At 39.6% G+C, this 25,433-nt stretch overlaps 1 protein-coding gene and 1 long non-coding RNA gene across 10 annotated transcripts in view; one reads left to right on the forward strand and one right to left on the reverse strand.

Moving 5' to 3' along the window:
• Nucleotides 1–12,674, reverse strand: part of GLRB (glycine receptor beta) — a 69,369-nt gene extending 56,695 nt beyond the window's left edge. For 2 of the 5 annotated variants that reach the window (XM_067737094.1, XM_067737092.1), the window contains exons 1-2: nt 12,533–12,674; nt 10,458–10,608 (exon numbers count right to left, since the gene is read on the reverse strand). In XM_067737094.1, the coding sequence (XP_067593195.1) occupies nt 10,458–10,579 (122 nt within the window). In that variant the 5' untranslated portion in view covers nt 10,580–10,608; nt 12,533–12,674. Of the gene's footprint in view, nt 1–10,457; nt 10,609–12,398; nt 12,490–12,532 lie in introns of those variants that run through there. The other 3 variants (XM_067737093.1, XM_067737095.1, XM_067737096.1) reach the window with 3 other exon arrangements.
• Nucleotides 12,675–12,984: 310 nt separating this feature from the next.
• Nucleotides 12,985–25,143, forward strand: LOC137224100 (uncharacterized). 5 transcript variants are annotated; one of them, XR_010943240.1, is made up of 4 exons: nt 12,985–18,589; nt 20,079–21,497; nt 21,621–21,939; nt 22,782–25,143. It is a non-coding gene; the product is annotated as an uncharacterized lncRNA (long non-coding RNA). The 5 variants fall into 5 exon arrangements; XR_010943239.1 differs by having other exon boundaries at nt 12,985–17,721; nt 18,231–18,589; nt 20,079–21,939; XR_010943241.1 differs by having other exon boundaries at nt 12,985–13,686; nt 18,231–18,589; nt 20,079–21,939.
• Nucleotides 25,144–25,433: the final 290 nt, after the last annotated feature.

Consider the following 25,433-nt stretch of genomic DNA (forward strand, 5'->3'; position numbering starts at 1 on the left):
CACAGAGGAAAAAACAAATTTGATGAAATAGGAATACAAAAAATGTGCATTTGGGACTTCCCTGGCGGTCCAGCAATTAAGACTGCGTGCTTCCAATGCTGGGGATGCAGGTTCAATCCCTGGTTGGGGAACTAAGATCCCACATGCCACGCAGTGCAGCCAAACAAACAAACAAAAAAACTGCGTTTTTCCAGGTAGGCGACGCTTCGGCGTAGTTTTAAGCCCTTAGAAAAAGGAGCCAAAGAAGAGAAGATATGAAGCATGGGCAAGCAGAGTGTGGTGATGGGGCGCGTCTCAGAAGGGGGTGGGGGATGGAATCCGGGACTGGGAAAAGGACGTCCCTCTTCCTCTGGGTCAGGAGCCAAGGAGAAGAGAAAGGATGATGCCACAGGCAGCTCTGGAGGGAAGATGGAGGGGTGAGTGAGCGCGAGTCCAGCAACTTCTATTTTTTTTCTTTAAAGTAGAAGTTCGTATCGTAGGTGAAGACCGAAAGGGGTATTGATCAAGGACTGAAACCATTATTAGGGAAAGAGAAACATGGAGCCACTAAGGGCCAGTGAAGAATTGAGGCACCACAATGAAGACCCAGCCAAGGCTACATCAACACACAAAATAAACCAATGGAGATTCCAAACAACATTTGTAGAATGAAACCGAAAACATTACAGATATTCCAGTCAAATACATATGGAACTCCTGGGAGATATTAAAGGGTGTTGCAATACGACCTTTGGATTATCTCAGCAGCCACGTCCGTGGTGTAACTGAGAGCTGAACACAGACGCAAAGAAGGCTACGAGTCCACTCATTAAATGTGGGCCTTTTCTATCAGGTTACTCTTGGGAGTGGAGTCCTAAACTCCCCCGAATCATCAAGAATTCCTCCTACTGTTTTCTCACAGGAGGACTCATAAAGGTCAGATGTCTCACATTCTCCAACAAAGTCTATTAGTGACTGGATCATTGTTTTGCTGTTATTCCAATCAGAGCTCTTAGAAAGGTAATTTCCTATTCACATCATCTCTCAGAGGAGCTATTTGTAGGTACATAAATTTGAATAATTTGCTTCTTGAATTCTAAGTGTAAATTTCCATGTTGAGGGCAAAGGGACTCATTTATGACGTGCTCTCTGCTCTCTGGAGGACCGCAGTGATGTGCTTTTTTCAGGTAGTAGCTCAAGAAGAATACAGGAGACTTCGGCAAAGATACTCTATCCTTTACTGCATTACAGAAATTATTCACCTCCAAAAGAAAACAAAAGACAAACACAGGACACGTTTTTGTAAGTCAAATTCCTCAGTTTATGAAAAATTATAGAGTTAAGAATGGGTACAATTTACCTTGCACACATGTGGTTCTTCTGCTTGGGAGGATGGTTACATACCTACATTTTGATAAGTCAATTCTGCAATTAGATCCCTTAGTAATTAACTTGCTTAAGAAACAGAATTTTGCGTATTCTCTTTCCATTGGTTAGGCTTGTCTAGTTCTAAATCAGAAAATGAAAAATCTTGACAAAAACAGGAATAGTTAGCCCTGAATATAAAGGTAGCAAAACAATCATAAATAAAACTTGACTGCATCATAATAGATAGAGTTGGAATGAATGACTGAAATTAGGAAACTACTGAGATGAAACTTTTCACCATAAGAATGAGAAAATTGAGACCTAAATAAATTAAATGACTTATTGAAAGTTATAAAGCCCATCAACAAAAGTCCTAATTGAGATACCGCAGTGGGCTTTCTCCCAAATTCCAAGGTTTTATCCATCTAGATTAAGCACACATACAAAGGGAATTTTAAACAATGCATGTTTCAAGGTGATCTCTAAACATGGTCCCAGTGAGCCACTGATCCATCAAAAGATTAATTTATGATTTTTCTATTTGATCAGTCACCCATTTGGTTTAGTAAGTATAAACATAGCTGAAATGCAGAGAACATTGAAATAGGCAGAATATGAAACTATATATATATATGAAAGTGTGTATCTTTACGAAAGTGTGTGTGTGTATATATATATATATTCTTCCTACTTCAAAATTCCTTGAATCAGAGCTTCATTTATGCTTTACTAAATGAAAGTGTATATACTGTAATGAAAGTGGAGAGAGAGGGAGAGCCATCTCATCTCAAGTATTTATAATTCGGCTGAAGAGTTAACACAATATATACATTTCAACTAGAAAATAAAAGGTATCATAGGAAGAAGATTACTATTAAATCTAATCAAGTGTCAAAACACACAGGATGCACAAAAAGGATTCTAAGAGATCAAGAAGAGGGAGTTTAATTTTAGCTCTAATCATAAGCTCGTGAAACCTTGGTGAAAAGAACTTTTAAATTCGGCAACTTCCCAGTGATACTTCGTTTAGGTAGTGTCCCTACCCAACCTTGGGAGGTTCTGGTGACAAAGAACCTCCCAAGGAAATCCTTGGATAGTTATATTGTTGGATAGTTATGTCCTATCCTTTCAAATGGAAATGTCTTCCTCTATGTTTCTCTCTTTGGTCTTGGTTCTATAACTTGAGGTCTAAATATGAATTCTAGCTCCTATTATATGAAACTCCTCACAATGGTGGATTACTCATCTACTCTTAAAGAAAATAACCCACGGTAAACCTATCAAACCACAGACTTTCATGTTCCTGCAAACGCTGATCATGATTATCTGAACAAACTCCCACGTAAATCCAATCCTCACAAACGAATGCAACCAGAATTCAACACAATGTTCCAGGTATGATATACCCACCACGAAATTAACCCTTTTTTTTCCTCTGCAAACACTGTATTTCTAACAAGGTCCAAGACCTTAATGCATTAACAGCCATAGCATGCTAATAATTTGCACTAATCTTACTTTCAGTGAACACTTCTGATCATTTAAAAGGTTTCATCAGGCAAGGTAATGACTGAGATGAGCCCTGAAGGACTGTGTAGATTAAGCAGGAGGTTGTCGCTCTATAACCATAAGCATGTCTAAGCATAAGCAGTGGCAGGTTGGCACAAGGACAGATCAGCCTTTCTAAGATGAGAGAGTAGTTTCGCACAAAGTTCCGCATGTAAATCAGAGAGACCTTTGAAAGTCAGAGTGAACAGTCTGCCCTGGATCCTTGAGGGAATAAGAAGACATTGTGGGTCTGCAACATAAGATTAACAAGATGAAAATGGAAACGGTATGTAAGATGAATAATAATGAGCGGGGAAAAAAATACGGCAAGTAATTAGGAAACTATTTTAACAGACTATGTTGAAAATGACGGTAAGAGGAGATGCAATGAACAGGGCAGATACAGGAGATCATTTTAAGAGAAAACAGGTTCCATTTAAGTTTCATGCCGGAATAACTAAAATAATGAGGATTCCGATTTCAAAATCTAGGAAATTATTTGGAAAGGGAAGATCATTAATTCAGTTGACGGCAAAATAATATCATGCCATTAAATCAGAATTGTTTGTTAGGTAGTAAGAAAATACATAACTGCCCATCAATGAAAAATTTGATCTACCTTTGTTATAGTAATAATAATACTGGCAGTTTTCAATTATATCCATTGTACAGATTCTCCATATCCATTTCCAATCAGCCTTTCATTTTTGGGCCAATGTATTTATCTTGAACATTTCCATTAGGAAGTAAGGAAATGGAACTAAACTGAAATCAATCCCTTCTATTAATGAATAACAGGGAATAAAATCAGAATAGGAAGAAAATGGCTAACATTATACTTAACCCAACCCTTCATACTACACAGAACTGATGTCTACGAATACTACCATTAAATGGTATCTCTCTGAAGGAGACAAAAAAAATCTCATATTGGTATCAAACACATTTATACACACACAACTTTTTTAGGTTGTGAAGAAACTAATAAAAAGTAATCAAATTGTTTCTCATTACACACACAGAACCATAAATCTTCATGTCATGATTTTAAAGCTAGAGTACCAACAATTTGGAGGAAATATCATTAGGATGAAGTAAATACATGCAAACATGACCGAACAGTCATAGAAATAATAGCAGTCCTCCTCCAGGATCAATTAAGGGCTTCTTATGATGCTTCTTCACACCTAAGGTACAAGTCTGGGCCCAAAATGGGAGAAAGATTTCAAATGTAACTTGTAAGCAAATTAGTTACACTTACGGTGAGCTATCAGATGCCTGGAATTCAAACAGTCCTCAACAAATGGTAGAAAGTTCCCTAACTCAGCGATGACAAAAATGTCAGTATGTGTCCAGAGGTTACAGTCGGGCCAAATTCAGTATTAAAAAGTGTTACTGTGTCTGCTATGAGTACAAATAGAAATGACAAATAATGCTTTGGTTTTGGTTCAAATAGTTCTGTTTTGTTTTTGTTCATTCAATCAAGAATTCCGAAAGTATATTTTAGAATGTTCTGGTTTCATATACAATAGACACATAAACACAGATCCATAAACCTAAGCCTTCTTCTCATCAGTTATGGCAGGCATTGCTCAGATAATTAATATTCGTCATCCCTCAATCATTATTTCTTGAGATTAACAGTAGCTTGACATATTTATTCCGATTGGTTTAGGTCAGAAAAGAGAAAAGATGGTCTGAGTTTGAAAGATATTCAAAAAACCTGATTACTTGTGACATTTCAAGAAGAAATGCTACCACTGCAAGTTTTTAAGTCCTGATTATTAGACCAAGGTATACTTATTTTATATGGTAGAGCTCTCCACGACAATGTACCAAAATTAGCAGCCAAGCTCTTTAAATCTGGGTGGAGATTAAAGTTTTAAAAGGTGATTCTTTCTATATCATTCTGCAATTGGATAATCATAAGACCGTCATCACATACAATATACTAGAGTCAAAGACTCTTAAAAATCTCACAAATTGAAATGTCCTTAAACACCTCTGTCTGGCCAAACTACCTACCCAAGGCTCAAACTTTCTATAAAGTATGCCTGCAAGTAATTATCCCCGGTGGCTTGGGGTTGCTGTGAGCTCCACTGCCTCTGTTCCCAGGCAATTATATCTGGCAGAATGCTATTAGAAAGTTCTTGCTAATTTGGAGCCAAAAATATCCCTTCTCATGGTTCTACTCATTAGTCCTGGTTGTAAGTATTGGTGCCAAGCAGCAAAGTCTACTTTGTCATCTGAATCACAAGTTTTCACAAAATTGAAGATAACTGTCAAATACCTCAGTTCCTTCAGCACTTTCTAATATGACATTATTTTAATTACCTCAACTATTCTTATTTCTCTCCGCTGAAGGTATTGACCAGCACAGTGCAGAAATCTCTATAAGTCTTGCTTTAAATAATATAATTCTTTTAAGGCTAGTAATATGCTTAACACAGAACTGGTAAAATAAGAACACTGATTTCTTTCTTAAGTAACTATACATATAGTTATATTTAGCTGGGATGGAAAGATAGCGTACAGAGTTACTCATCTGCATCAGGTATATATATTATATATCATATTATATTATGTCATATTATACTATACTACAGTATATTATTATTCATTTGTATTATGGTTACAACACTATTTAATATTTTTTCCAAGTGTGTTCAGCCACACTGCTTTCCCCATCCTATACTTGCACACATGATTTCTGAAGCAAAGTGCAGTTTATACTTCAATCTCGTTAGATTCAGCCCATCGCTTTGGACTTCCAAGGTCATATTAGATCCTAATTCTGTCTCACGTACCCACCATATGTTTCAGTATCACATTACTCTCCATCTGGATGTTTCCTCTGTATAGTTTATTTTAGTCATTGATATGATGTTTATCACGAGAAGGCCAAACTTTCACCAGGAAGCATCTTCCAGGCTGAAGACGCTCTACCAATAACCTAGACATTAACTCCCTTCTTCTCCTTATATTAAGACTATATGTCTAAATACTGTCCAGGGAGATCATATAAATTATTTTCAAGTACTGTAACAAAATCCAGATACAGTGACTTGTAAGGGTCAACGATCTTGAGTTTGTATTCACTCTTTAAACAAATGTTTATGGCATGTACATTTTGAACCAGGCACGATGTTGATCTCTGGTGACTAAGTCAGTAAGACAAGCCCTCGCGGAGTTTACCATCTAGTAGGGGGAGCAGACAATTACAGCTGATGTCACCACGTAGTTTTATAAGCAGGATAGGCAATTAGGGAACCTCGAAGGCACAGAGTGTGATTGTCTAAATCAGACCGTCAGGATTAAGCAAGGTTTATACTCCAATAAAGATGTTAAAAAAAAATAGATATCCACCTTGCAAGATGGGTTATGAAAATCAGTCAGGATTAAAATGTTATAGAATCTATAATTTAACCATTTCATAATGTTTAAAAAACAAAAATAAATCTATCCTTGTACTTAGCATGTAATAAAGGAATATTATATGTAGCTGAAATTATGTTATTTAGGAAGCAAGGATGGCCTGGAGTCTTTTGCTAGTGTCTGTTTGCGCATATATTAAATGCATTATGGTGTTAGGCGTCTGTGAATAATTAAGCAAGAGTCATGTGCAATAATTCAGAAATGATTCCATTAATGGTCAGAATTTTTCTGCATATTTAAAGAAAGTAAAAGCATATGAATATGTGTGTGTGTATATATAGGCATATACATGCGCACATATAGAGAGATTTCTGATTCAGTGGCCAGCATTAATTTTAATTTTTTGTTAATAGGTGGTGGAAACAGTAAACACTTTATAATATGAAAAAAAAGCTTTCCCAAAGGAGACAACAAAGTTTGAGTGTGGGGTCATTACGGGACAGTCAGATTCAAGTGTTGGATGTATGGATGTGGTGCTCTTCAGAGAGATCTGGGCCGGGCACACAGATACAGGAGTCGACAGCGAACACGTGGTATTTATCGCTGTGGATTTTCATAAGACCACTGAGTCAAGGGTTAACTCATGGAAGAAGGAAACCTCTGGCATTTTGGTAAAGGGAAGAACACTTTGGAAGTGTGAAAGAGCAAGCGTGTATGAGACTTGAGTAAGGGCGAGATCGGGATGCAAAGATACAGACGGAGGAGTCAGAGGCCAGTTCAGCAAGAGTTTTGTGTGCTGAAAGAAATCAGAACCTTTCCCAAAGGTTATGGAGTCCCTCAGGGGACTCTAAGCGCTGCAGTGGCTTGAGTACGCTGTGGAAAATACACTCTAGGGTCAGAGTGGGGTAGGAACTGGTGGAGGAAGCCAAGAAGAGGAAGACCAATAACGAGCTCACTAGAAAGGCTGGGGGGAGAAGTGACAGCGGCGTCACGATGGGGATGGAAGTGAGGGGCACACTCACAAGATGGCGCAGACTCTGAACGTGGAAGTCTCGGCAACGACTGGACTTGAGAAGCTAAGGTAGAAAGAGGGGGTCCTAGGTAACCCCTAGGATCTGAGTTTGGATGGCAAAGGATGCAAATGGAAACACTGTATTAGGAGACGTGGGGAGGATTTCTGTACTCGGGTTTTTATCGTTTTGAATTGAGATTTAAGATTAAGATAGGATAACCAAGTAGAAGTGGTGGATGTATGGGTACATTCTTCAGAGAGGCTGGGCTGCACACAGCACCTTAGGCGTTAACGGTGCACAGATGGAGGTACAGCCAGAGATTTGGACAAAATCGCTGAGGCAGAACGTATAGGAAATCAGAAGACCCATAGAGTCAGGTCAGTGTCAAATTCAAGCTTTACAATAAAAAGCTAAACAGTGTCCAAGGACTTAATCTAAAACATAGCTTCTAATTTCAAGTTTACTGTGTATTTATTTATACTGAATTTCTAAAACTTTGGGACTCCAATTTATCAGGTAGTTTGGCAACCTGGTACCGCTGCTCCAGTTACACACCAAAAAACAATGAATAACAGCATACATTTACCATTTTCGAGCTTCTCAAAACAATTAAAGGTTAAAAAAATCATAAAGAGCCAGGGAGAGAGTATCATACGATTCCAGCTCCACATCAACCCAGAGTACGAAGGGTCCTAAGTCCTTTCTACATTTAGAAACAGTTTTCCTCTTATTTCCAATCTTTGGGAAGAAACGTTTCAAGAATAAAAAGGGAAGTTTCTGCTCCTGTTTACTACATGCGCACAACACATCAACTGCATATATCCGTTCAACACCATTGCTCTCCAACTCTAGTCAAAAAAAAATGTAAAGAAATCAGAACATCACTGGGCAAGATTTCACCATATTGAGGAGTGTATGGAAGCCTGTACGTAACTTCCGGGTTTTGTGATCTCAAGTATTCCTCTTAATCAAGATGTTTTATGCTTAGTCAGCTTACACAGGATGGGCAAACTGGACCATCCGCTGAGAAACAAATAGTCTGCAGCCCGTTATTGTAACTGAGATTCCCAACCTGGATATTCAAAGAAATTTAATACAACGGATCCAACAAAAGCCAGAGAAAACCTTAGCCTTCAGAAGTGCAGTGACCATGAACTCAAAATTCTTAGTAAAATGCTCAAACAAAAAATATGCAAATGTAATTCTCCAAAGTACATCTACTTTTTAATAAGCTGGATTTGGGGCAGCATCACCAGGGCTCCTGTTAATAAAGCTTTATTCAGTCTCATAATTGCAAGAAAGTAAGTAATATAATCAAAATTTGAAAACTGTGGTAGAAAATTTCAGAGATAAAATTTTAATTTCTCAACATACCTAAAACACTGCGATACGGGCTCACCACGTGTATGTTGGGCCTTCCACTTGGAGGTTTCCATATGCACCAAAGAGAACCTTCATTGTTTCCCTCTTTATCAGATTTAATGTTAAAAATCTGTCCTAACCAGAGACAGCCTAAGCATATACAGTCAGTTTACATATAAGGCAAGAGCGCAGTTCTGGGAAGAAATAGGATGCCCTCTAAAAGACTCTTGTAAGGTACACGGCAGCCGTAAGGCTTGCAGTTGCCACATTCAGAGCTGTGATTCATGACATTTAACAGGATGGGGGGGCGGGGGGGGAAGCAGGCTGGGGCGAGGGAGACAGGAGCCCCATCAGCTTCCACAGAGAGCGGAACCCGACTGAGCACAGATGGCTTGACTCCACACATAGGATCAGCGCGCCTTCAAGACAAATACAAGAGTTCACATCAATATGCCAAGATTTATCCAACAAAACGTTAAAATGAAGGCTATCCAAAACATGACAAGGTGTCCTTATCCTTGGGAAGAGTAAGGCCTGACCATGTCCAGTTCCCGAAAACGCGAGTCCCCTGGTTGCAGCTCAAACACTCTTATCTGTGAAGATGAGTCACACTCAGTAGGGCGGATGGGGCCATCCTGTCACACCCAGAAGCCTGGCCCTGACGTTAGGCTGTGTAGACTGGAAGAAGCAGGACTATTAACGCTGAAAACTAGGACGTATTTCTTAACAGAGAGCTTTACGTACTACGGGACTTTATATGGGTCACCATACCGTCCCCAGACCTTCCGTCTCACATATTCATACAGACGTCCATTCCAAAATACCAACTCTAATATCCTTTCTTTACAAAATTTACTTCCCAGAAGGTATCTTAATAATTCTTATGAAACATCTATGAAACTATAATAATCAATATTTAAGTAGTGATGATGCTGGAATAATGTCACCTGAGAGCAATATAGCACTTCGGAAATCTTAATGTAAAAATAACCAGTACCAGCAACTTAATTCTTACTCCACATTACTGCATATGTTTTAACATTATTACTTAAAAGCACATATTCTGTGAAGGTTATTGATTTATATACTGTTCAATTGTTCTAACTATTGGGTATTATTTACTGTTATTCACCAGTAATAGTAACACTTTATTTTTTTTTAAAATGGAGTGCAAACCATAAAATTTTTTTGCTGTTTTTTTTCTGAGTGGGGAGGGAGTGGGAATTGGATTTAGATTTTGTTTTTACAGGTAACTTCAAATTTAATGACGTTTTTTGAGAAATATACTTATTTCCTAAGATAAATCTTTTACCCAAAGAAACCCCATTGAAATGGAAAATGGATCTACCATGTAATTCTTCTCCTGCCATGCCTTAATGTGAATTAAATAGACCTTAAAATCATAGTCTAGCAATCTGATTTTTTAAATGAGTATTCAATTTCAGTAGTATTTTTTTTTAAAGTCAACTTTTTGAACTGGCATTTGCTCAAAGCAGGGAATCTCAGTAACCAGCGAAAGTTGCACATTCAGGGTAAGAAAGAAATAGAAACTTTTTTCTACTTTTATAAAAGATGTATGAAAATTACAGAAGCCCAGGGCATGAACAAAACTTTATAAAACTTTACCTTTATCATACTGAGAATTAGCTTTCCCATTGTAAAGCCCTCTTCACTTTGTCACTTTCTACCTATGAAACAAATGGGTGCAATTCTAACAGGGAAAGTTCTGTTGCCATGTGTTTCAATAAACCACTTTGATGAAAAATGCAATAATATTTCTCCATATAAGAATATAAGACATGAAGAACATACGATGGGCATAGGTACTGCTTCTTTTTCCCCTTCCCTTTCTTTGAAGACTTCTCTTTAGAACAGGCTTCTTCAACACACAAGGAAATTAAAATAAAAAAGGCCACCGCCAATACAAACTTCATCTTGAAAAGTTAAATTTCAGGAGATCGATCTACAAGAAAGAACAAGAAAATGTTTACATTTATGAGGCAAACGGTAACTACACGACTCTTTAAGGAGTACGACCATTACTACCCAATGGACAAGGGTGTCTTGTACATCAAGTTCTCATTGCTTGTGGCAAACATCTGTCTTGCATACAGGTGCAAACATTAAGATTTTATCATATTTTGGGGCTTCCCGGGTGGCACAGTGGTTGAGAATCTGCCTGCCAATGCAGGGGACACGGGTTCGAGCCCTGGTCTGGGAAGATCCCTCATGCCACGGAGCAACTAGGCCCGTGAGCTACAACTACTGAGCCTGCGCGTCTGGAGCCTGTGCTCCGCAACGAGAGGTCACGATAGTGAGAGGCCCGCGCACCACGATGAAGAGTGGCCCCCCGCCCGCTGCAACTAGAGAAAGTCCTCGCACAGAAACGAACACCCAACACAGCCAAAAATAAAAATAAATAAATATTTTTTTAAAAAAAGATTTTATCATATTTTAAGCTTATTAAATATATTTAGTATAATTTTCTATTCTTTCTCTTCTGAAGAAAAAACTCTGTAAGTTCCATCTTTGAAGTCCACTTTTAGACTTTTAAAATCATATCATGTGTGTTTTCATGTATAATTATGTACAGTGTCTGTGATTTGTTTTACTTGCATAAATGCTACTTGGCTTTAAAAAAAATTCTCATTGCTCAAACCTACAAGATACATGGAAAGATGTTTACACGGTTTTAAGATGGTTACGATGGACTAGGTCATTTAAATCAATGTTTTGTTTTTTAAATTTCCTCTGTTCTTTGACTTTCGCATGTATATTTTTTCAAAACCAATAAAACTATTCTCGAAGAAAAGATAATTCTAAGTATTAAAGGACTGATAGAGAAAAAAGAAAAAACTATTATCAAAGAGTTTCACTGTCTAAATTCATTGTTTTTATTTATGTACATTAAATTCGCAGTTACCTTTTACCCAAAAAAGGTGCTCATTGATTTAAGTTAGCTTTTGGCTTTCCCACTCACATGATACTGACATTTATCGTTCAAATGATGATTTCTGACTCCAGAAATTCTAGGCAACATTGTATGAAATAAAATAGCAAATACAGTCAGCCTTCTCCAAATACTCTTCTTAGCTGTATTTTAATAACATTTTCCATGCTCCAGGAGAACTACATTCTTGCCTATCTGATGCATTAAAAAAAAAAAAAAAAAACCTTTAAGCATCTCGTAAACCCTGTAGTATTTAGACCTCTTCCGCATCTTTAATTCCCAAACCATAAACAGTGTCTCCTTCACTGTTTCCTGCACAGGAAGAGACCGGTCCACTCCTCAGCGTTCACGGAAGTCCCAGCTCCCCCTCATAATTTGGCTTCTCCTGTGTCACGTTTTTCATCTCTCTTCCTCCCAGGAAGTCTGATCTTCTCACGTTTCTCCTTCGCAGCCCTAAGCAAGCAGGAGGGGACGCCTCCCTGGTCCTCTCTCCCGAAGACGACGGAGGGGCTCACCAGGCCCACAGCTGCCCGCGGTCACCTCGCAGCACTGGACTCCCTGCCCCGCACCCCAGCCAGCGGCGGCATCCGGCCCCGACACCTGTGCCCACGGCCGCTGGGACTGCGCCCGCCTTCCCTCCCGGCGCCAGGAAGCCCGAGGCCGTCCTAGAGGTCTGAAGGGCGGAGAGAGAGATGCCACCCCGTCCTTCTGCGCCCACCCACACCTCCCGAAGGGGCAGCGGCAGGGGCTGACGGGCCCCGCAGACCAAACGCCGCCGACTGCACCCCTGCGGCCAACCTCACCTCCACCGCGGACTCGCGGGAGGCGCTGCGCCTCCGCCTCCCGCCGCCGCGGCGCCCCGCGCCCCGGCCAGGCCTCGCCGCAGGGGTGCTCATCCCGGACCCCCGCGCCGCCCCTCCCCCCGGAGCCGACCTACCCTGGCGCCCCGCCCGCAGCCCCGGAGGACGCGCGCTCGGGCCGGACGCGCCGGTGCGGGGGGAGCGGCTGCGTCCCGTCCCCGCGTCCCCGAGATGGGCTGACGCGCCTGCTCCGGCCGCCGAGCCTGCGCCGTGTGGTCCGCGCCTGTGCGGTCGGGACGCTGCGCGGCCGCGGAACGGAGCGGGGACGGCGTTGGGGACGGAGAGGGGCACGACGTTGGGGACGGAGAGGGGCACGACGTTGGGGACGGAGAGGGGCACGGCGTTGGGGACGGAGTTGGGGACGGAGATGGGGACGGAGTTGATGGGGACGAAGTTGATGGGGACGGAGTTGGGGACGGAGATGGGGTTGGAGATGGGAACGGAGTTGATGGGGACGGAGTTGGGGATGGGGATGGAGATGGGGACGGAGTTGGGGACAAAGATGGGGACGGAGTTGGGGACAGAGATGGGGACGGAGTTGGGGCCGGGGCCGGGGAGGGCAGGGGTGTCCCGGCCGCGCGAGCGTCCCCTCCCCAAGTCTAGCGGGAGAATGTGGTCCCCGCCAGGGGCTGGAGACGATGCGGGCGGGGGTGGTGAGGGCAGGGGTTGGATCAGAAGGAAAACCCTTTCAAGGAGCTGGAATCGTTTAGGGTCTATTTCTGACCATTAGTCTGGAAAAACAAACAAACAAACAAACAACCAAAAAACCCAACAATAGACTAACAAATGACCTTCTTGGGCCAAAGCGGGTAACATACATTTTCTGTGCCTTCATCGTCTGCCTAGTCTCCTGGCATCTAACTTCATCTCGGAGTCTTATTTCCAATTTCTCAAAGCCTGACCTTTTAAGCGCACTTAAATTGAGCAGAATCACTAAAGCCGTATAAACTTGGACACAAGTTGTTTTCATACCTTGGCTATTGTGAATAATGCTGCTATGAACATTGGGGTGCATGTATCTTTTTGGATTTTCTTCAGATAAATACTCAAAAGTGGAATTTCTGAGTCATATGGTAGTTCTATTTTTAAAATTTTGAGGAACCATCATACTGTTTTCCATAGTGGCTGCACTAATTTGCACTCCCACCAAGTGTAGGAGGGTTCCCTTTTCTACACATTCTTGCCAACACTTGTTACTTCTTGTCTTTTTTGAAGATAGCCATTCTGACAGGTGAGGTGATAGTTAATTGTGGTTTTGATTTTCATTTCCCTGATGATGAGTGATGTTGAGCGTCTATTCATGTGTCTGATGGCCATCTGTATGTCTTCTTTGGAAAAATGCCTATTCAGATCTTATGCCCACTTTTTTATTGGGTTGTTCGTTTGCTTGTTTGTTTTCATATTGAGTTGTATGAGTCCTTTATATATTTTGGATATTAACCCCTTATTGGACATATTTGCAAATATCTTCTTCCATTCGGTAGGTTCCCTTTTCGTTTTGTTGATGGTTTCCTTTGCTGTGCAAAAGCTTTTTAGTTTGTGTCCCATTTGTTTATTTTTGCTTTTGTTGCTTTTGCTAGAGGAATCAGATCCAAAAAATATTGCTAAGACCAATGTCAAAGAGCATAGTGCCTAAGTTTTCTTCTCCGAATTCTATGGTTTCAGGGCTTACATTTTAAGTCTTTAATCCATTTTCAGTTTATTTTCGTATCTGGTATGGGAAAGTGTTCCAGTTTCATTCTTTTACCTGTAGCTGTCCAGTTTTCCCAGCACCATTTATCAAAGAGGCTGTCTTTTCCCCATTGTGTATTCTTGCCTCCTTTGTCCTATTAATTGATCCTGTACATGTGGGCTTATTTCTAGGCTCTCTATTTTATTCCATTGATCTATGTGTCTGTTTTTGTGCTAGCACCATACTGTTTTGATTACTATAACTGTGTAATATCATTTCAAATATGGGAGTGTGGTACCTCCAGCCTTGTCCTTTTTTCTCAAGATTGCTTTGGCTATTTGGGGTCTTTTGTGATTCCATATAAATTTTAGGATTATAAAATTCTGTGGAAAATGCCATGGGTACTTTGACAGGGGTGGCACTGATTCTGTAGATTGCTTTGGGTAGAAAATATATTTTAACAATATTAATTCTTCTCATATATGAGTACTGTGTATCTATTTATTAGTATTGTCTTCAATTACTTTTATCAGTGTCTTACAGTTTTCAGAGTACAGATCTTCCACTTTCTTGGTTAAAGAAAGCATTCCTAGGTATTTTATTCTTTTTGGTGGATTGTGAATGGGATTGTTTTCTCAATTTCTCTTTCTGATATTTCATTATTGCTGTATAGAAATGGAACAGCTTTCTGTATACTGATTTTGTATCCTGCAAATTTCTGAATTCATCAATTAGTTTTAATAGTTTTGTGGTGGGGTCTTTTGGGTTTTCTATATATGGTACCATGTCATCTGCAAATAGTGACAGTTTTACTCCTTCCTTTACAATCTGGATGTCTTTCATTTCTTCTTCTTGTCTGATTGCTGCGCTAGGCTTTTCAATACTTTGTTAAATAGAAGCGGCAAGAGTGGGCATTCTCGTCTTGTTCCTGATCTTAGAGGAAAAGCTTTGATCTTTTTATCATTGAGTATGAGGTTAGCTGTGGGTTTGTCATAAATGGCCCTTATTATGTTTAGATATGTTTCCTCTGTACCAAATTTGTTGAGAGTTTTTAATCACAAATGGATTTTTAATTTTGTCAAATGCTTTTTCACATCTATTGAGATGATCATGTGTTTATTCTTTGTTTTGTTAATGTGGTGTATCATATTGAATGATTTGTGGATATTGAACTATCCTTGCATCTCTGGAATAAGTCCCACTTTATCATGATGTATGATCCTTTTGATGTATGGTTGAATTTGGTTTGATAATATTTTGTTGAAGATTTCTGCATCTATGTTCATCAGGGACATTGGTCTGTAGTTTTCTTTTTTTGTAGTATCTTTTCCTGGTTTTGGTTTCAGTATAATGTTGGCCTCTAAGAATATGTTAGGAAGTGTTCCTTCCTCTTCACTTTTTTGGAATAGTTTGAGATGGATAGGTTTTAACTCTTCTTTCAACATTTGGTAGAATTCCCCTGTGAAGCTATCTTGTTTTTTATTTGGAGTTTTTTGATAACTGATTTGATTTCACTACTAGTAACTGGTCTGATCAGATTTTCTCTTGCTTCCTGATTCAGCCTTGAAATATTGTATGTTTTTAAGAATTCCCATTTTTTCTAGGTTGTTCAATTTATTGGCATATAACTGTTCATAGTATTCCCCTATGATTGTTTGTATTTCTGTGATATCAGTTGTAACCTCTCTTTCATTTCTAATTTTATTTACTGGGCCCTCTTTGTTTCTTGTTAAATCTGGCTAAAGGTTTATTAATTTTGTTTATCTTTTCAAAAAAGCAGGTCTTAGTTTCATCAATCTTTTCTATTGGTTTTTACTTTTGGTCTCTATTTCATGTATTTCTGCTCTGACTGCAAGTTATTTTAATACACTTATTATCTATGAAAAACCAGAGGCTCAGAGAAGGAATTTGTTTCTCCAGGATAATAGAGTTGAAGGGGAAGAGATAGGAGTATTTCACCTTTAATGTCCTATTAGAACATTAAAACTCCAGTTTTAGTTGCACATGAGTTAATGCAGGTTATTTTTTAGACATAGACTTGGCTTGAACAGAATTCTGGCTACAGTTTAGGAAGTTGAAGTAAAAGAGGCTGTTCTAGTAGTAGATCCAGAATTTTACTTCCAATGTCAGGTTGGTCCTAAAGATTAATGAATATGTGAATTGTTTTTCACTTAATTTTTCTTTCTGTTCCATATAATAGCAATAATAATAATTATCATTTTCAGTGATTGAGGGTGTACTATTTTCCAGGTGCTGCATAAATTTATTATCTCCTCTCCACCTTTATGAGGGCAATACTCTTCTTATTACCATTCATAGATAAAGATCCAAAGGCATCATATAACTTTTCCCAAGTTTGTTAATAACATTCCTAATAAATGATTGAGAGAGCTATGCACCTAAGTATGTCTGATTTTGGAAGCTGGGCACTAAAAATATTTTTGTGTGGCTGTAAATTTTATATTTAATAGTGGCTAATGACATCCAAAATAACATTTATATACAACCAAAACACATTAACTGTGATGTAATTTTGAGAAAATAAAAGTAGAAATATGAGTAAGAAACTCCTGTTTATGAATTTGAGTATTATATTCTGTCTCATCCAATTGAGGAAACAGTTCTGAACCATCAAAGGCCACTGTAACTTCTATTAATCCACCACAGCCCTTACCCCATAGAGAGGACCTATCTGTGATTGGAGGTGTATGGTTTTCAAGATTTTAATGTTTTGCCAGAATATTCACTGTAAAAGCAGTGACATTATATGATACAGCTTTTAGATAAATTAGAAATACTGTATGTCCTAAGTCCTTAGCAAAAGAAGAGGAAGAATTACTCACCTCTTTGTTAATGACATGATACTATTACCATACTTTAAGAATATGCCTTAGGAAAAAGCAAGTGAACTTAATGATTATTTAGTGTTATTGTTACCAAACTAAACTTGGGTCCACTTGCCCGTGTGCAGAAAAGCCAAACTACTGACACTGGGTTGTGGTGAAGGAAAGTACAGCGTTTATTGCAGGGCAAAAGCAAGGAGAATGGGCAGCTCATGCTCAAAAGACCTGAACTCCCTAATGGCTTTCAGGGAAGGGTTTTAAAGGCCACGTGAGGGAGGGGCTGCAGAGTGCATGATTAGCTCATGCACGATTCTCAGGTTGGCTGGCATCAAGGTGAGGTTTCAAGCATCATCAACCTTCTGGTTTCAAATGGTCTAGGGTCTGCGTTCTTACAGTCAGCACTTTTCATCTGGTGGGTCTGCTTCCTATAAAAACAACCTAGGACTGTGTGTCGGACATTTATCTGTATCTTTCAGGGAACTGGGAGTTCAGTGATTCTGCTGTGTGGCTGGTTTATAGTCTAAATTGTTACCAGTTTCCAAGTCCAACAGCTAACCTTTGTTTCTACATCTTCATATTCCTAATCCTTAGCTCTTGACCTGGACTTTTACTTCAAAAAATCAAGGACACAGGAGCTTGTACACAGTTTCATTATCAAGGCTAGTCCAATATCAAAATCACTGATTTTCACCAAAGCTCTTAACATCCAGATAGATATTATGAAGCAACTGTCATCCACAGATCAGTTTGTGTGAGTTATTTATTCTTTTTTGTTTTTTTTAAATAGGGGCAGAAAGTTGTATTGAAGCCATTTTTCTGTCTAGAAGAGTTAGTGTAAATAAGGTTACAGTTAGAAAGACATAGACCTGGAATTTAAACAGTGCAGCAATCCCCCATATAGCCATCGTAAAACAGTTATCAATAATTGAACATTTGCTTTATCTGTGTCTTTTTAAAGGTAGTTAAAGGCGTTGTCATGTTACTTCAATACTTGCTCCCATATGCATCTCTGGAAACCAGACACCTTCACACATTACCACAATGTCATTTTCACACCTAACAAAATGAAGAATCCCTTAGTATCACCTAAATTCTGCCCATAATTAAATTTTCCCAGTTATTTTAAAATATATATATAAACATATTTTAACATAAACATATATATTTTTTTCACATCATGCTTCTCTCTCTCTCATGCCCTCTCTCGCTCATTCCTGCCTTTTCTGTGTGTGTTGAGTCTTTCATTCTTCTGCTTTGCAGTTAGCATGTGATAAACCAGCTCGTTCCTACCGCTCGAAGCCAGATGCTTCTCTGAAGCAATGATGACAGTTCCTGGGGCAGAAGCAGATGGCCAGTCACTCAGGCCCACAAATCTTCCAGTGAAACAGAATCTCTGCCAGAAGTATTTTCAGTTTTTACCAAGTCTGAACAAATAGTAGCCTCTTTTGACCAGCTCTGAATGTGCCCATCAGCAGTGCTGCAAGTCTGGGAAGATCTCATGCTCTCCTCCAGGAGTTCATGCCTTAAGTGTCCTGAACAACAGCTGTCTTCCCCGGTAACCAGAGCAGATGTGTCACATCAGTTTAGAAAGCAACCCAAAACCTGTCTTTTAGAAACTTGTAAGTAGTGTCAATGTTCATTTTTTTTTGCTTATTACCTCTTTCTTTTAAGACCTAGGTAAACAATTAATATTAGAGAAGTATTATCTATGGACAATATGAAGAATTTATTCCTCTAAGTTTTCTAATACCAAGCTACATCAACTGGAAGTTCCAAAAATGCACACTGCATGGATTCTAAATTTGTGTCTTTGTTGGAAGTGTTTTTCTATTTGCCATACCAGTAAACTCCATTTACAATTTATGTCTATGATATGACAGATGATGACCAAGAACTGGCTTCCTATTTCAGCAATTTATTTTTTAGAATTAGTAAGTGAATGTATAATGGTTGTACAAATATTAAAAGTAAGCTATAGAAATAAAACTGTGGTATGTATCAAATTATTATGGTTTTAAAATAAGATTTAAAATCAGCCTCACCAAACAAAGTAAGCTCATCATGTTATCATTAAGAACAACTTTAGCTTGCCGTGGATTTTTTTTTTTTTTTCGGTACGCGGACCTCTCACTGTTGCGTCCTCTCCCGTTGCGGAGCACAGGCTCCGGACGCGCAGGCTCAGCGACCATGGCTCACGGGCCCAGCCGCTCCGCGGCACGTGGGATCTTCCCGGACCGGGGCACGAACCCGCGTCCCCTGCATCGGCAGGCGGACTCTCAACCACTGCGCCACCAGGGAAGCCCGTGGATTTGGTTTTTTGGCATGTCGGAGTGTATGGCTTTATTTTATTAGTATATTAGTTACGTCTTTGTATTTTCATGACCCATCTCTCAAAAGATCATTTGAAAAGCCCTGGATGCATGACTTTCTTCTCAGAATCATGTGTTCCTTCTTGCAGACAGGGATTAGAGCCATAGTCACCAAAATAATTATTCCAAAGAAGTGGGGGTGGGGGTGGGTGGGCAGAGACAATATTTTAATGATAAAAAGCAATATTGCTGGAATATTCTCTTCAGATTTTATGGTGAGCGGAGGTTCGTGGTGGTGTATATGTTTTTAAAATGATTTACTTTGGGGGCTTCCGTGGTGGTGCAGTGGTTAAGAATCTGCCTGCCAATGCCAGGGTTTTATCATTACGACAGAAGACTCATGTATGAGGTATTCACGGCTCCCTGAGGAGGGAGTGATGATTAACAGCCTGAGGGAAGGGAGACGATTACGATCTCTCATTGAGATGATGTCTCAGTTGGGTTTTAGAGAATCAGTGTGCCAGATTGACCAAAGGGAATTCCTACAAGTGGAAAGGTGGGTGTGGAGACATAGATATACAATACATGGTGTGGACATTTTTCCACAGAGTTTTATTTTTCTGGAACATAAAGAATTTGTGATTCAGGGAAGAGAGAGAATGACAGAAAATGAAGCTGGAGGGGTTCATGGACCAGACAAGTAAGGGCCTCATTTACAATGATGCTTATTTTATAGGTTGAAATAAAGCTGGGAAGGATCTTAAGAGAAGGGAATTATGTAATTGGATTTGTTTTGTAGAGTGATCACTTGAACAGCCATCTGGAGACAGTGTTGGGACAGACAAGAAGCAAGAAGACACTGAGGAAGTTGTCGGTAGGTAGCGTCTCAGGAAATAAAAAGAGTCCAGAGAATAAGGGAGACATCGATGACACAGACTTAAGGATGCACGATGGACCATGGTAGGATGAGGGTCGCAGAACCAAGCGTGCCAATGGCCAAAAACAGGCACGACAGGGAAGTTATTCTTGGCTTGTGTGTTTGGTTTGTTTTATTTCATTTCAGTGGCTGACAGGACGATAGAAACTGTGGTTGGGCAGTTTCAAGGAATAACTTTCTTATCGATATCCTGCACTACACTCCGATTGTCCTTCTGCTACCCTTCCTTGACAAAATTCCAATCCTGCGTGAAGCCCACGACCTGCTTTCTCCAAAACTGAGTGGACGGATTAATTACTTAACAGAACAGCTTTAATGGCATTTATAGCAGACGGGCCCTTTATGTGCTCGGCAATCTTACTACGTTTGCTCTGGTTTCCATGGTTATTTCATTCATTCTCCATGGTCCTCGAACTTCCATCACCCGGCGCCCTACTCACCCTCAACAGGTGACAAAACAGAAGGCAGCATTCACTCGACGTTCATTCAACAAACCTACCCATGATGAGAACTTTGCTTTTCTCCTCCACTCAGCTAACAGCAAACGTTTCCTCTCCATCTCTCCTCCCGTCCACCACCAGCTGCATCACCTTGCTTCGACTCTCAGCATCTTTCATGTATCCAGGAGCCGTGACGCTGCCTTCTCCTCGCCCTTTCCCTTACCTCCAGCTGCTCCCTTCCTATCAACCCCAGCACTAAACATAACACTCTCCAACATTTGAAAACAAGAACCTTCTCCCCAAAGCTAAGTAATTGACAATAAACTTTGGTGTTAAATGAAAACAAAGTCGTGGGAAACAGCATCCCGCCTCTGACACTCTCCATCTGCAATCGCGCTTGCTCCTTTTGCTAGACCTTGCTTTTCTCTCCTCACGTGATCAGCCTTATTATGCACTGGAGGGACAGCATTAGGACACCTGTGTATTGAAATGTCCTTGACCCAAGGTCAATGCTGTATTAGTTTGCTGCAGCTGCCACAACAAAGTTGCAAAGACCGGGTGACGTAAACAAGAGAAATGCATCTTCTCACAGTTCTGGGGCTGGAAGGCTGAGACCACCACCCCACCAGGGTTTGCTCTGAGGTGTCTCTGCGTGGCTTGCTGATGGCGGCCCTCTTGCTTCCTGGCCTCATGGCCATCCCTGTGTTGTACACATCCTTGGTGTCTCCTCTGCTTCTTATAAGAACACCAGTCCTGTTGGATGAGGGCTGTTCCCTCGCAACCTCGTTTTACCTTAATCATCTCTTGAAGACCTTATCTCCAAATATGGCTACATTCGGAGGTACCAGGGGTTGGAGCTATAACACATGCATTTGCGGGATGGGGGCGGGGCAGTAAACAATAAAGTTCATCACTTTATTGACTGCTACGTATTAGGTTATTGACTTCTCCTCTTATTCTGAAGGTGGAGGGAACCATTTCAGACCTATCATAACACCTGGACTTTGGTCATAGCACCTGGAATGCATAAGAGAGATTCATGAGTGACAGGATTCTGACAATGCCGTTGATACAGAGAACTGATTAAATGTGGAGGATAGTGAAAAGCGCTCAAAGGCAACTCGCCGTTTTTGAACTTGGATGAGTAGGTGGCCATTGGTATATCTACAGGAAGATGGGACAGAAGAAGTGCAATGGTGGGAAGAAGGATGACGTGTTTTATTTCAGGGGCACTGAGATTGAGACAGCAAGCCAGTGCTTAGGAGAAAGTCAGGGAAGCAGAGGTAATATCAGGCACAATGCCAACCGATACCCTGAGGGAAAATACAGAATAAGACGTGCAGCCGTGTCTGTGGGGACGCTCACACTTAGAGGAAGAATGATGGGGAAATTGTTAAAATTGATAAGGAAAGGAAATTCATGGAAGCAAAGAAAGGAGAGCATTTAAAAAAAAGAGAGAGAGAGAGAGAGAACTTCAGAGCCTAAGGCTTCAGTTTGCCATCTTCAGTGAGTAAGATGGAGCTCATGGGAAAATGGGGTCGGGGGGGGGAAGGTCAGGGACCCAGAACAAGCAGGGATCCGCTACCTTACACCAGAAGCTTTATGAGCTGTATCTTTGACACTGAAGGCAGGTATCGGATTTCATCTGTTTCTGTGTTAGAGCCAGGTTTGAAATCTAGGTCTTTTCATTTTCATACCCTGCTTCATGTAAATGAGTCATAGTAAATTACCTATATGGAATGTTAAAATAAATACATTTGAAGTCAAAACACAGTATTGAACAGAAAATAGAATTGGTAAGAATAAATGATAGATAGGTAGATAGATAGATACTTAGATATAGATAGACTCTAAAAAACATTAGTAGAAGCTAATTTCTACTAAGTAGCTTTTTTGACATTTTTCGACCTCATATGTAGCTCACCAAGTGCCAATGAGAGATCTCCATAAGCATTTATGAAGTTCTCATTGGTCAAAACTGATAGTCCCAAGTGAAAACTATTTAAACCAAGACAAAACAACTAACTGTACTTTTGATAAAAATTCTTCTGTCGTTCTTGTGTTCAATTTCTTTTATTTACTAATTCTAATTAATTCAACTCAGTTTCCTATGCTTTCTTTGTAGGTTATTGAAGCCTAGAATCTGGTTATTGAAAGTTCGTGAAGGTGGAAATGATAGATGCTTAGAACAATGACATCAGACAATACTTATTTTTAGTAAGAAAATTACTCTAATTAAAGCTGAAGAAATACCATATAGCTCATTTTAATTCTATTTTTCTTTCAATAAAAACATGTTTTGGGTATCCACTGTGGGTCAAACATTGTGGAAGCAACTGAAATGTAAAAACTAGTAAGAAATGGTACTTACGCTAAAGTGATCCAAAGTGAGGCAAACAGATATATTTATAAAACTATGTTACGTGTTGCCACTTAACACAATGGCTGGATCATCATAGGGAAATGGAAAAAGATGAAGCCAGGGAGGAGAGTATAACCAGATAATGAAGAACATTGAACAACATGCTTAAGAGTTTATTTTCATTTCATTCTGAAGACTATGAGAGCCATTGAAGAGCTTTCATTGGGAGATAAAAACGACCAGATTAACATTTAAGAAGTATGATCAGCAAAAGAACATGCTGATTTTGAATTGCTGTCAAATATTGAAGGGTGTCATTAAAATAGATTAAGCAAACAGTGTAATGAATTTGCACTGAGAGTAAATCTCTTTCAAAGTAACATATTGCGATTCCAAAATAACACAGCACCGTTATTTCAATTTTGTGCTATATTCATTACTGTTAGGTAATTTTATTAGAATAGAGGTAAAACTGATTCAAGAAGTTATTTATGGTATTTTTTTTAATGTAAATCTCTCCACTAACAAATTCTGTGCAAAACTTGACTGTCAACCAATCTCTCTCCGCGATTGATAGCCGGCTCTATCCCAATGGTGTGTGTTAAGTAATTTTGTACCTAAAACTTTTTAAAAATAAAAATAGTACTGGCCTAAAGGAAAATAATCTGAAAAAATATACATATATGTATATAATTGAATCACTTCGTACCTGAAACTAACATAATACTGTAAATCAACTCTACTTCTGTTTTAAAAAATAGAGCTGGCAAAAATAGTTGCTCTAACACAAGTCAGTGTTACTCGAGGAAATTGCACCTGTGCTGCCATAACTGTAGCTGGGTTCGCTGAACCTCTGGGAGCCTGACGCCCGAGCAGGCGTGGAATGCGAGTACGTGCACACGATGGACAGGCTTGCATTGGGAATTCTTAAGGAGGAGGAAGAGAGACGTTTATATCTCAGGCTGAATTTGGAGCACCGCTGGGGAATCTTTTCCACTAGATTTATGAATGAAAGTTTTTATCTTCCTAAGTATTGGAGAACTATATGACACAATAGGGTCAAAATTCCTAGCTATTTAATATAAATTTCTGTCCATGGATTTTGGAAAACTTCCAGATGAATAACACATTTGGATTGCACAAGGATAAAATATTTATTATCTTTTTTCTAGTCTGGAATATAATGACATGTATGTAGGAAGACAAACATATAACAACAGATCAATATGATACTTGAGATGTGAGTCTATGCCCCTTGGAAAAGTATGGGGTAGTTTTGTTTGTGTTTGAGTGTGTTTTACAAAGAAATATAGGAATTCCAGAAATGATTCTTCATTTATTGCCATTCCATTTTGGTTAGTATAATTCCAAGGGAAAATATGTGCCACTGATTGAGTTGTTTCCATCTGAAAACCAAGACAAAAGATGTGTCCTCCAGATGTCACACCAGGTACAGTGTTACTGATGGAATAGCTGAAAGCAAGGCTCGTGGAAGAACATATTTCAGATTTTACAGTCGGGGGCATTTAGTGTAGTTCCACTGATTTCCTTGTGAACACGTAACTGCTGCTTTTAGCAAATTCGTGGCTCCACATGGGAATTGATCAGGAAGATGAGGGAAGCCAGGAAGGAGAAAGTAAGCCAAGATTTAAGGAGGTCAAAAGAAACTGGAATGTTGACCCATGAGCAAAGCTCAGTAAATTTAATACTATTTCCATTGCTTTTGAGCAACGTATTTTATGATCACCACATTGACAAGTAGGCCAAAATGTATTTCAAAAAATAGGCCTCTTCATTTTCACAATTTATCAGGATAATATTATTTTGTGAATAAATAGGGCAGTCTTGATTTGAGAATTTTCACATGGCCAGATGCGAAATAAGAATTGAAGAGTTTTCCTAATACAAAGATATAGATATAGTTCTTTACTTCAGTTAATTGAAATGTGAGAATCTCTTTTACTTATCAAGATGAAATATTAAACATTCTTCAGTCTTTGTCGGCACACATTGCTGTGTTTTAGCAGATCTCAATATAAAAGGGTTGCTTTGTCTAATTTTTGTTATTCAAGAAGATGGAGAAAAGTTAATAACCAGCAAAAGAGTCTGTAAAGATGGCTTCCTATGCTACTAATAAATCCTTTTTTAAAAAAATTACCTCTTTAGTCATTTGAGTGTGTGTGTGTGTGTGTGTGTGTGTGTTCTAAGAATTTGGGGCCAAGGGCTACAGCTTAGGGAGAAGCAGGAGATCACCCTGTCTTGTAAAATGTGCTCTTTTCCAAGGGGCCCTGCAAGCAGCAGCGTCCGTCATGAGGCTGTGCGGTCGGAAAGGAGAGCCTGCTGCGGACACTAGGGTGATGACGTCCCAGGCTGTGCCCTTCACAGAGGAATGCCCCTTTCTGCTTTGTGATCATG

Source organism: Pseudorca crassidens, chromosome 4, assembly GCF_039906515.1.
Source record: "Pseudorca crassidens isolate mPseCra1 chromosome 4, mPseCra1.hap1, whole genome shotgun sequence".
Classification (NCBI taxonomy): Eukaryota; Metazoa; Chordata; class Mammalia; order Artiodactyla; family Delphinidae; genus Pseudorca; species Pseudorca crassidens.